We start from the raw sequence: 13,583 nt of genomic DNA, 5'->3' as shown, positions 1-13,583 counted from the left end.
TTCCCTTTACAATGTGATCATGAGCATTATAACTCACAATATTTTGATGTAGTTTTTACAGAAAGGGGCACTAAGTGAGGAAGAGTTAAAAAAGCTATTCTATAATATTTATATATTTACTGGAATTCAGTCCAAGGCTAATTTTTCATGGAACCAAGAACTCTATCAATTCATAAAGCATACAAAAAGGTCTTATTGCCTTATCATCTGGCTGGTTAGCTGCCACACAATTCTGGGTATATGTCATCACAGAGTCAATCAATCCTGGGTAGTTTCTCATGGTTTGACGTCCAGCATCTGCAGAACTCAAGTTCCTACAAAATTGATTTTATAAAGACTTCAGTTGACATATGACATAGAGAAAATCATTAAACATCTAAGAAAATCTTTTTTTTAAGGGGGAGAAGATTTAGATCAGTGTTTCTCAGCCTTGGTGACTTTAAGTCCTGTGGACTTCAACTCCCAGAATCCCCCAGCCAGCTCTGCTGAATTCTGGGAGTTAAAGTCCACGGGACTTAAAGTCACCAAGGTTGAGAAACACTAATTTAGATAATGAATTTTTAGAGGTGCTTTGAAAATGTAAGCTGATTAAACCTCAGTTGTATTCTACAGATTTGAAAGAATAATCACAAAACAATCACATATCAGCTAACCCAGTGGTGTTAAACTCACCACTCGCAGGCCGGTTGCATCATGTGCTGGCTGCACCACACCCGGCTTAGTGAAGGGGAAAAAATTCCATAGAGCACTCGCCTAGCACATGACTTTATGTGCAAAAGGACTGCATCTGTTGTACAGATGTGTTGTAGGTAGAGCTAGGAAAATCTCTACTAAAAAGTATCAGAGAACTGTTTCTTTCTTCACCTGTAACTTTCCAGGTGTGTTGTCTATTATACCCAGCCAGTATTGAAAGCTTGTATGTATCATGGAAATCATGGACATGGAAGTCCAACACATCTGGGAAGCATCAGGAAAAGGAATGGTATAGCTTGTATGTATCATGGAAATCATGGACATGGAAGTCCAACACATCTGGGAAGCATCAGGGAAAGGAATGGTATAGATAATGAGTGAGCAAGTTTATCATGGCCAGGGAAGGAACAACTAGAAATCATGGAAGAATTATGAAAAATGGGTTATAGTTCATCAAACATGTCAGCAGGAGCAGGTTTTGCTAAGATTTCCCTATCTTCTCCTCTACCTTGATTTTTGTAAGTACAGACTACAGGTTTGCATTTGGTTTAAATGGAGTTAAGCAAGTTTATATTTTCTGTTTTCCAAATCATGATAGTTGGAAACCAAACCTCCAATATTGGGCAATTGAGGGCACAGAACAACACTCAAATGCATTCCTTTCTACTCAGCTACTTTATAGTTAAATCTATGTTTCATAACAGAATAAATAACTTCAATGAAAATCTCTGCGGGCAAATGGTAATAAATTATTTGATTAGACATTTGGATAAAATAGACAACTGTTTAGACAGGATTACACTACATCTTAATAAAGCTGCCCATGGTTGGGTTTTAGAAAGCATTTAAAAAAGGAGTAGCAGCAACACATATGTGTAGAAATCAGTTGCTCATACAGTATGGTCTTAACTATTGTAGAGGTAAATTTGCTCCAGAAAGGAGCAAAAAGGGACGATACAAGTAACTGAAGACAGAGTATGTCATACCATATCTTCAATGAGTACGGATGTGATATGTTTGAGTTATTTATAACAAATTACTTAATATGAACACATGGTATGAATGTTACGTTGAAACCAAACCACAAAATATGGAAGAAATCTCACTTTTGCAAGATCCCTGGTTTTCCCCAAACACTGTTTTTCAGCAGTTTAGTTTAAGGAAGAAATATATTCAATACTTGCTATTGTTATTCAATTAAGAGTCAAACATTCTTCTTAATCTTCTGCAGATTTCCCAAAATTGTACCAGTAGCTTCTGATCTATCGACTGCCTATCCCTGTCCTAAGGCATTGCTTCAGTTGATTAAATTTTCTAATTGCAAATATGTTTCATCTGCCCATCCAATAGTTCCTAGTTGCTGGCAGCTAGGAGACTGGTAGTTGAAAGCTACAAGTCAGAACTCATATCTGCATGCCAAGGTTGGTTTGATTTTCGCAAGCATGAGCAAAACTTTCTCTGCCCACAAACTGCCTCGTATAATGTAAATTGGAGTGACTGACAAGAGCTCAAGGTATTTTAGATAGGAAAGTCAATACAATAGGACTTTTTATGGGAAATCAGTAGCCAGGGGCTATTGTTTAAATTCTCAAAAAAGTAAGCAGGAAGGATTGCATTTTAACAATATAGTTGGACATTTGTCTGTGACATAACATAGATCTTGCACCTACTTGTCATTTAATTAAGCAACAGCAACATCCAAATATATTTATTTACATGGATGATTGCATTATCTAATTCAGAGGTTTGATTACAGCAATTGAAGAGTTTAGATGGACATTCTTTCCTTGACCAGGTTTGTTAAAGAAGCTTAGTAACTACCTATTTCCTTCCAAGCCATTCCAAGGTATTGCTGCTTTTCTTCAAAGACGTAAATGGCTTGGAAACCAACACTGAAGAAATGCCTCCTTACACCAGTCTGCTAGCATGCAAGATCCAATTCTCTAAGGTCCCAGAAACCATTCTTCATATCACCAACTCCACTGAAGGTAAGGCTTAAATAGCAACCTTTTAAAACAACAGAATTCCAGTTATATGCAAAAGGATGCAGATTTCTTCCATCTTTTTAGTGTTTGATTGTTTATTTTTATATTATTGACCTCACTGTCTTTGTAAATATTTGAAAAATAAAACAAAATGACATATAGCTCTTTTGGAGGATAGTTCCAGATAACTTTAATCTCATTCTGTTATTTTTAACAATGTGATTAAAATATTAATTTTATGTCCAATGATGTACCTTAAACAGCCAGTGGCATTGAAGAAAACTTCTGGGTCAATAATTTCTCTTGTTCTATTGCCAATACCATCACACCATCCAGAAAAAGGTACAATAACACGATCGGTGAGTACTGGAAGAGCATCGTGTATCAGATCTTCTTTCAGTTCATCAGTGGAGGAAAGGTTCCAGAGCAATCCTAGAAATTAAGTTAAAGAGGTTCGTTGCTGGAGTTTGCAGTGTGACTCTTTCCATATAAACAGGCAAGACAGGTGATGTGAAAATCTATCTCTAAATATTCACTGAAGTCAAGCAGGTCTTCCAAGTAAATTATCACTGAAGGATGATATTAGAAGCCTATTTTCTGATCACATTTAGCCTTATCTTAATGTTACTGAAATATGGAACCAAAAAGAAAATATGTGACCGTTCTTTTCCTGTTAAGTGGTAAGATATATTTGCAAAATTCTCCAATTCACAAAAAGAGAGAGGCTGTGTTAAATTTTCCTAATACAAATCAGTGGAAGCATAGTGAATTTCTTGACTGAATTAAAGGGCTACATTCAGGCATTTACTTAATCTGTCAGCCATCCTAATAACTAGCTTCCATTTCTTGAAGAGGTGTATCTTTTGGTGTCCAAAGTATCCTTTTAGTTGCATTCTGTAACTCATTGCCACTGATGTTTCACCTTGCTGCAAAACAAAAGAATACCTGTCAACTGCTTCTGTATTTCGGTGTTCCCAGTCCTCCTCAGGAGATTCACACACTCTCGAATTCCATTCTGCCTGCGGGTTTCTAATTTGTTAGCTGGATTTCTGAAGACTAAGTTTCGAAGGGCCCCAGCTGAAGCCTGCTGCACGTTCTCATCTGAACTGCGCAGAAGTTCAATCAGCTTGGCAATGCCTCCAAGTCGGTAAACCTAAAAAAGAGATAATTGAAATATTCATGGAACAAAACTGCTCATAAAGCTCTGCTGATCTATCAGTCACTACAAAACTTTTATGTTAAAAGTTGATGGTAAGTTGAAATATATGCTTTAAGGAGGCTCTACTGCAGAAAGTATGCATATATAATCCTCCTTGGCACATATACCAGGGAGGTGGAGGTAATGACCGCTGTCTCCATTTCAGGCCTTCAGAACTATATGAGAGTTTCTTGAGACCCCAATGGTTTTCTTTGGAATGGGATGGAGTGGAGTGAAACAGAACAGAACGGAATGGAACGGAACAGAACAGAACAGAACAGAGTAGAATTATTTCTGATTGATAAACAAGTGCCTAATACCAGGGGTTAAAAAGGATCTTAAAAAATTGAGTCATGTCTTGGTCTTCCCATTATTCAGTTCTCAAATCAAAGATAAATGTACCGTTGAATATAAATTATTTCAGTAGTTTAATAAATACAGGATTTACACAATTTAAGCAATGGCTGTAAAATCAATCTATTTGTGTTTTGAGAATGGTGTTTTGAATTATATGAACCAGAACTGTGATGTTGACGATAAAAATTGTTCCTTAGTTCTGCTATTACTAAGGACTGATGCTGAACTGCACTTATACTGAAGTGACTCAAGGATGGACTCATCGTATTCAGGAAACAAATTTATTACATTGTATGAATAATAGCCACTGCTTGCATTTAAGTGAAATATTTTGAGTGTCTATGTTTTTAATGTTCAATAAAATGGTATTGAGCTAGGGAGGGAATATAGAAAATTTCCATCTCCTGGCCTGAACTGCAGCCCCCAAGCACCAAGCAATCATCAATGTGCTATCAGTTACCTTGAGTAATACATGGAGAGTATAGAAAATACATTTTACCTCTTTCTTCAGTGGGATAGGGGAGACATTTAGAAAGCAGGTATAACTCTTTTGAATCCATCTCCAACGTTAATCCGACTTCCCTCTAAGAATATTTTATTGCTAAGGGCTCTGATTACTTATAGTTTAGCTTTAATCTATATCTTTTCATGCTTCTTATCTTTTTAGCTCAAAGTGGCTAGGTCCCTTAAAGCGGGGGTGTCCCCAACCTTGGCAACTTTAAGACTTGTGAACTTCAACTCCCAGAGTTCCTCAACCAGCTTTGCTTGCTGTTGAAATATACAAGTTTTAAAGTTGCCAAGGCTGGAGACCCCTGCCTTAAAGGATCCTATCCAGGAAACAAATTTGAAGTGATGGTGCTGGACTTGCATACCTAACTATAATGCCCACTTCTTTTCTGCCAACTAAAGTTATCAAGAGCTTAAACTACTATATTTACCTAAAAGAAAGTCTAGTTTAATTAATACTTAAAACAGTCAATGTAACTTTTTTCTCTCTGTCCAATTGCTAGTTCTACAGTGACAACATTCCCCAATTCTCACGCCATGCAAAAGGGAAATTAAATACCATAAATTATTTTAACTCAATATTGTTTTTACTTCCCATTGTATTTGTCTGGACATATACAGAATAAATTTATTTATATATCTGAAAAGAAGTAGGGGAAAAAAACCCTTCAAAGGCCTAAAGCTCAGGAATCAGGGTGAGAAAGGAGTTTTTGTAAACAGGAAAATGGACCTCACAGTGAGCAGCATCTTTGGTTTTACTGGAATTTCAAATATATCATAGCTGTCCAGAAATGTATTGTGTCCATTGTCAAACACAATCAGTGTCATGGAATAAGCCAGAATGCTAAAGTACTATCATATTTCACTCAACTATTTATTGTGTGAGTGAAGTGAGGTTACAATAGTGTAAGAAGAAGATTTATTTTGCAAACTGGCTACAGAGTTCCAAACACTCATAGTGCTTTTCCGTAAACAACTCAATTTTATTGTCCAGCACATAGGTGTCATAACAGATAGATTGTACTAAATATTTATATTGCCGCCACTTCCAAAATCTGCTAAATAGTACCACAATTAATCGCCCTATCGCTATTCTAGTAGGTTCTAGAAAAGATAAATATTCATACAATCAGAAGGTTTAGACTAATTCTTAAATACTGTGTACATTTATAACATACTATAGATCATTACTAAACTGTTTGATGAACTTTCTGACTCATATTTCAAACGGCAGTATTTATTTTTGTTTCTGAGAGCTTAATTATATTCTCATTGATCAGTAATGACATTTTTAGTATAGGAGGATATTAACCTAAATATTCTAAAGTAGCGGTTCTCAGTCTGTGGGTCGCGACCCCTTTGGGGGTCGAACGGCCCTTTCACAGGGATCATCGGAAACCATCAGAAAATTGCAAAATTACAGTTATGAAGTAGCAATGAAAATAATTTTATGATTGGGGGTTGCCACAACATTAGGAACTGTATTAAAGGGTCGCGGCACTGGGAAGGTTGAGAACCACTGTTCTAAGGGAACATTTTAATGATAAAATTGAATACAGTTGGAATTTCACAGGTAACTTGTTGGCTACTTAGGAGGTAATGGCTAAGTATTCCAAACTCGATTGTTTTCATGGATACAGTTCTTGAATTCATAATGAATATAATAAAAATAACCATATCTTTAGAATCGTTAACTGAATATACTAAATCTTATATAAATATTTTGTCTTTATTCCAATAAGAGTACTTAAGTATATTACAGTCAGGGATACTTCTAATAGCTGTACATTTAGGTTCTCAAATAAAAATTATTTGTGGACAAATATTATGTTATGAATATTAAGTAAATATGAATGTAAAACCACATTTATTTATCCATGCAATATGCTTTAGTAACTTATTTGGTATTGAATGATAAGTTTTTGGGTCCTAATTTGAGCTTCGTGTTGGAGCTATAGAAAAAAAATGTCCTGACATAGTTCTGCATTTTTAAGCTTCCACCATAAAGCTGAAATAACATATTTACCTCTTGCTTGGCAGATTCATCTTGAAAACAGGTATGCTGGAGGAAGTAGGCACCCATGGCCTGATTTTTCTCATCTGAGGAACACAGGAATTGAATGGCTTTCTGGATGGTCATTGCTCCATAATCCACTTCATCATTACATATTCTGAATATAAAAAGAAGAAACATTCAAAACTGCCTTTGTCATTATGCAGGGTGGTTTATTTTAAAAGAAATATGAGTTGTGTGATTCTTTTGACTTTTTAGCAGGCATCAGCTAAGTTTTCATGATTTGAAAATGGTCACGATTTAATTAAATAAATGAAAGAAACCTTTGGAGAGGTTTGTTAAGTTGGGGGCATTGGTATGTTAAAGTTTCATCCCAGTGGTGGGTTGGAGGCGGTATGCCCCGGTATGTGTGTACCGGTGCCTGCTGGGAGCACCGGGTAACGTTCCAGTACAGTGCTCCAGAGGGCTCACTCACCCATTTCTTGCCTGTATTTTAGCTCTTCGGCGCTTCCGCACATGTGCATGGAGAATACAGTGCTGCACGACACTCCACCGAGCAGCTTGAACGTCGCAGAGGCATCATGTAGATAAGGACGCATGCGCATGTGTGTGTGTGCTGCATGCATTCATGTGGGGGATGCTGGGCCCCGTTGCACTGTACCGGTTGCAACGGGATCCAGAACCCACCACTGTTTCATCCCTACTTGATACTGATGTATTAAGTATCCAGATCATCATTATGTTAAAAGTTATTCTTTTACTACAGAATTATTCTTAAATTAAAGCTTTGCTTCCCAGATTTCTTGTGTCATATGTCAGCCTTTTTATATGCTGATCATGATACTCTTTTGATTTCTGCTCTTTATTGATATATGTTCTAACTTCATACTATTAAATTATAATTGTATCATGATTACATAAAATCATCCTAAGGATAAAATATATAACAGAATAACAGTTGGAAAGAACCTTGGAAGTCTTCTAGTACAATCCCCTGCTCAAGCATGAAGCTTTGTATCATTGGACAAAATGGTTGTCCAATCTTGTCTTAAAAACCTGGTGAATCCACAACTTCTGAAGGCAAATCATTCCACTGATTAAATGTTCTAACAGTCGGGGCATTTCTCCTTTGTTCTAAATTGCTTCTCTCCTTGATTAGTTTCTATCCATTGCTTCTTGTTCTGCCTTTAAATGCTTTGAAGAATAGGTTGACTTGCTCTTCTCTCAGGTAGCCCCTTGGATATTCGAACATTGCTATCATATCACCCCTAGTCCTTCTTTTCATTAAAGTAGACATATCCAATTCATGCAACTTTACTTCATATGTTTTAGCCTTCACCCCCCCCGCCCCCACTCATCATCTCCTTTGCAAAAGCACTTTTTCTAGAATCTCAACATCTTTTTTATATCGTGATGACCAAAACTGGATGCTATATTTCAAGTATGGTCTTATGAAGACATTATAAAGTGGTTAAAAAAATTACATAGATTGCACCTTTTGCAACATTTTAATTATCTTTTTATAGCAACAACAAGTCAAGACTACTATGCCAACTTTTGCATTTGTAAAGCATAGAACTTAAAAGTTAAAGAATTGAATTATTTGAATTCCTCATATTTATCACTTAAACACTGGTATTATTTTGACTATCCAGTCAGAATGAATATTTGATCAGTGTTCCCATAAAGACAGGTTCTTATATTTTTTACGGACAGAAATAAATTATGCTGCTATAAATGTGGCATTCAATCATATTCAATTAAAAAGCATATAATTGAGGAATCTGTAAATCCCAGAATTTGGTATTGGTTTCTATGATTCTCCATGTCTGTGAAAAGAGATTTTGGAGGAAATAACAATTGTAGAGTTTCATAGGATTTCCGATATTTGGGATAGTCTGATGTGATATATAATGCTTCTTCATATTAATAATTGCCAATAGGGAATGACTGAAACAATGCCTGAGAGTATGAAAGTGGCTCTGAACTCTTTTTTACTGTTGTTGTTGTTGTTGTTAGAATTATTGAGCACTATTTGACACAACTCATAACAGTAATCAGAATGCGTTAGCACATTCAAAGGCATGACTGATGAATAGGATGATTCCACAGAGGAAAAAGGCAAGGCTAAAGTACAAGAGGCAGGGTAATCACAGTTCAGTAGTAGAATCATATGTTTCATGCAGAAACTGCTAGACTCATTATCTGGATTCTGTACTCAGAGTTGGGCAAGGCTTTGAGTTGAGTAAATTTCAATTTTGATCAGTTTCTCGTTACTCCAGCCTTAATCTTGTTGTGCCCTGCTCCATCTATTAAGCAAATCTCTGTAATAGAACCTCCAAATTTCAACTGACCTGGAAAATAATACATATTTAAAAAATCCTCCTGCTTCTCTTGGCTGTCAAGAATTAAACTGTCAATCCCTGGGGTGGGTGCACATCTCTAAGTATTTATTTATTTATTTCAACAGAAAGTAATATATGAAATGAACTTTCCATTCTGGCTGATTTCAAAAGTGACTCACTCACAATGCCCTTTAAAAAAAAATCACATTAATTCCATCCCATTCCCACTATGGTACAGGACCAAGCAGTCTCAGTTCTAGAAGTGAAACAGCTCCCAAAGAGGAACCGGTTCTACTGGATGGAAGAGTCACCAGCCAGGCCTGTGCTTCAAGGCAAACAACTCCCCAATCTGGACCAGTTTCACAAGATGAACCACACCCAATTGGAAAGGGTGCTCCAAAGGGGCCACTCCTGAAAGATGTTTGGCAGAGGAAAGTGTTTCCCACACAGTAGTTTAAGAGACGAAAGCAACTCTGTTCTTATAGGAACCTGGATCTGTAATCATCATTTCTTAAGGAGAGGTTTTGGAAGGCTGCTCGATTTTAAATCCTAGCATGCCACTTGCACTACTGCACATAGAATAGTCCTAATACACTTTATTACAACAGAACAGTTTGCCTACTATCATCCACCTCGTTTTCAGGAAGGTTTCCAATGCTGGCTCATATATGCATGTCTCTACATCTTCTAATTTAAAATAGTTAGATGAAACTAAATCTAGCATGCAATTACTTCACAGAACTGCTGCAGAACATATATGAGTGTATTAAAGTCATCTCTTTCCAAATAGTTAAAGCAACCATTTTCAAGTATGCACTGTTTCTTCAGAAGCTGTTTCCAGCTGTCTCTAGAAATATGTTCAAACATAATCATACAGTCCCCTAGACACTGTCATGTGAACCTGGAGAAAGACATAGCTGCTTTAATGATTCCATTTGTACATAAAACTATAGTAAACTCTATGTTCTGTTTAGGTGGGCATTCCACAAGAGAAGCTGAACCATATAGTTCACTATCCAATGTTCATGAGTAGTTAGTGTTCAGAATTGGTTAAACATTCTAAGAGTATACAAATTATTATTGAGTTTCTTTTTATTCTAATGGTTGAGGTCTTTTAAATATCTGTTAAGTAAAAATAAAAATAAAAATCCTGTTGGAATTTTTAGATCTTTATAAGTAGTTTTTCTTTGGAAGAACTCAATCCTTGATTAGACATTGAATCATGGTGCGAAACATTCAGCTATCAGTGGTGTAGCAGGGTAATATATTAATAAACAACAACAGTATTGATCTACTCTTAAATATGAATACCACTTGTTTTCTTACTCAAGTATTCTTTATACATAACTGACACCAACACCATGTAATTCTGATAGAACTACTTCCTAATTAGTGTGCTTAGGATTGTAGTCCAAATGTCTTCCTATCTCAGACAAATTCTATTAAAGTCATATGAAGGTTCTGAAGTGATTATTATTATTAATTATTATTATTTTCAAGGTGATGGAAACCAAAATGCTCCAACTGAAATTTTCCTTATGCTGTTTATCTGTCTTTACTTGCACATAATTTCCTACATCATGGGGCGCACAGACAAAACATGCACAGAGACTTACTTGGAACGACCTGGTCCGTAGATTGCATCAGGCTTGCTGGCTACAGGCTGGGCATAGACTGCATCTTGCTTGTTAGATGCGCAAGAGGGGGTGCGGATTGGAATTCTCTTATTTGACCTTGTTAGGGTTGTAATTCCTTCCTGGGTGTTGCATGTATTGCTGTAGAGGCTGTTACGATGTAGACTGGCCTTGTGATTCATCCGGCTTCCACTCTGATTTCTCCTTAATGTGCCTCGTGGAGGGTCATTGTAGAGGTCTGGCTCGCTCCGACTACTCTTCATGTTCTGCACAAAGCAGTAGTCGCTGCCAGCATGTGTAGGACTACAGATCTTGTTATAATGCTTGCTACCCCAACCGTCCATTTGGCTGTAGGAACTGTAGCGTTTGTTCTCAGCTGCATTTCTTTTGAGTGTTCCATTGTACATCTGATGGACATAGAAAGAAGGCAGAAGGGAAGGAAAACCAGCAAATGTCTTTGATTAATGTTATTCTTCACTTGATTGACAAAGGAAAAAAACTGGGAAAAATTGGATGCTGGACTCAACGAAATTAACATTTATTTCATAGGAACAATAATGAATCATGCTGAATAAGGAGTACCAGTCAAAAACAGGCTGCTCCTAGAAATGGTATCTGAGAGTCAATATTTTCAAAATACAATTCCATGATGGATAGTCACTGCACTCAATAGAGCAGGGGTCCCCAACCCCCAGTCTAGTGACCGGCACCGGTCCATGGCATGCCAGAAAATGGGCTGCGCAAACAAGCAAAGCCCCATCTGTGGGATGCAGGCAGCACGCAAACCCCATCCCCTCCAGTCCACGGAAAAAAATCCCCTCTCCATGGATTTGATCCCTGGTGCCCAAAGGTTGGGGGTTGTTGCAATAGAAGCATAAATTGGCAAAGTTTTGTTGCATCTTTCAAACACTAGTTCTTGTCATAATCTAGTCTTCTTGCTGTCTTCACCCCCCCCCCCCGCAAAATATGGCTTTCCATGTTGGCAGAGACAATCCTGCATAAGAATATATATTATTTCTTACCACCTCTAAGGATTGCCAATATTGTTGATATTGCATTGTATTATCCTTAGATCCATCTCACTCCTCTATTTTTATGTCAGTGTAATAGGAATGGGGATGCATTTACTTGCTCAAAGCAGTTTTCACCTTATTTTCCTATCACTGAAATCTAATGCAAACTTCCCAAAAACTTCAAATAAAATTCTACATTTACTTTTATAGAAATTTATCACAGGTTTTAGAGAACCTCAAAGAAACATGAAATGTGTCTTTTCATATGTTCTATTGCCATTAAAGACTCGTCAGCCCTAACTTGTGAGCAATTGTTATGGGATATACTTCAGCAATATCCACAAGTATTCAAGATCCTCTGCATATGATAATAATCAATAATTTTGTTTTGAGGGCAGGAAATTGTAAATCATCTTTTATGGATCCATTTTAGTCTTAACTTTGTTCATTTATTTTACTATAATGTGATGCCCATTTTCACACTGCTGGGCCACCACCATTTTGGTTTTTAGTGACTGTGCATGTGCAGAACAATTTACATTGAACAGCGCATGCATGTTGCGTGTGGGTTGTAAGCTGGTAGTAAAACTGGCAGCAACCCACCCCTGCTGACAATGATAAGTGAATGCTAGTATAATAACTGTTGCCATACGGGCACAAGAATTCTACAAGTATTTAATAGTGTCTGAGGGGGTTTCATAGGATTCTTTATATCTTAGCTGTATCTGATTACACATTTCATGCTGCTTGGCTAGCAGTTCTGACAGATGTTTTCTAACACATCTGGAAGGTATCTGGTAAGGAAGATCTGATTTAAATCTACCCCTTGAAGAATGTTTTTGTTAATGAATGCCTAATTTGCTCATTCAAATTTGCCTACATTTTGTAGGCAAAAATGTAGCCTTGTTGAAATTTTGATACCTGCCAGTTACTGGAAAATATATCCATCCATACTCCCCATCCCACCCCCAGTCAATGAGAAGTTCAGTTGTAATCTAACCTAACATATCCATTGAAAGAAGAGCTATGTGAACTTCAGAGTTTATGCTTAACTTTCAGAGTAGTGGTTTCAGGATACACTTCATGTTTCTACATAAAAGGAAACTTAACACTGAATTGGAAGCACACAAAAATGTTACTGTCCCCTGTACTTTGGAAAATCTTAGAAAGAAAAGTGGTCTGCCTTAATACACTCAAAAATCTTAAGTAACCCATTTTAAAGATCAAATATTGAAAAAAAACAACAACCAATAATGACATATTACAATACACAATACCAAAAAGCCACTTTGATTCTTGAAAAAGAATGAGACACAGAACTCTAAAAGGGTTTTGATAATGAGCTTCTTTTCACACAAACCAAGCTGTTTTTCCATCTCTCTACAAACTATGTTTTCAGTGTTGCACCCCACCCAGTCTGTACTAGCACTGACTTGCCTCTTTTTTGTTGAACAAAAAAAATGACTTTCCAAAACTCAAAACATGGCATCCACAATTCCCAAGACTTACTGGGAAAAAGAATATATTAATATCTCATTTGTAATGAAAACTAGTTTCTCATTCCAAAATGCAATCTCTTCCCACAAACACAAAATAAGCTATGTAGATGCATACATATCTGTGCACACCTTTTTTTGTTTGTTCTCTTTCCAGATGCATGATGTGGATACTTGCAAAAGAAAACAGAAGTTGCACACAAATAATATGTTTAGCCTTTAATGTGAACATAATAGCTAGCTTTTGTTTGCAGTTAATGCCCCAGGGACTAGACATCTCTGCCAAATTGCTGTTTCTGACATCCCTCGTTACTGGAATAAAAACACATGTTAACTTATAA

The 13,583-nt window shown here is 36.7% G+C and overlaps 1 protein-coding gene across 1 annotated transcript in view; it reads right to left on the bottom strand.

Annotated features, from left to right (window-relative positions):
- PKP1 (plakophilin 1) overlaps positions 1–13,583 on the bottom strand; it is a 48,341-nt gene that overhangs the window by 15,557 nt on the left and 19,201 nt on the right. The window contains exons 3-7 of the mRNA XM_014053928.2: positions 10,716–11,140; positions 6,767–6,911; positions 3,624–3,831; positions 2,933–3,110; positions 200–314 (exon numbers count right to left, since the gene is read on the bottom strand). Of these exons, the coding sequence (XP_013909403.2) occupies positions 200–314; positions 2,933–3,110; positions 3,624–3,831; positions 6,767–6,911; positions 10,716–11,140 (1,071 nt within the window). The remainder of the gene's footprint in view (positions 1–199; positions 315–2,932; positions 3,111–3,623; positions 3,832–6,766; positions 6,912–10,715; positions 11,141–13,583) is intronic.

This window comes from Thamnophis sirtalis, unplaced genomic scaffold (assembly GCF_051295495.1).
Source record: "Thamnophis sirtalis isolate CommonGarterSnake01/CBP01778 unplaced genomic scaffold, rThaSir2_p1.2 scaffold_7, whole genome shotgun sequence".
NCBI classification, from domain to species: domain Eukaryota; kingdom Metazoa; phylum Chordata; class Lepidosauria; order Squamata; family Natricidae; genus Thamnophis; species Thamnophis sirtalis.
The sequence above is the reverse complement of the archived record's forward strand: the minus strand, read 5'-3'. Positions and strand labels throughout refer to the sequence as shown.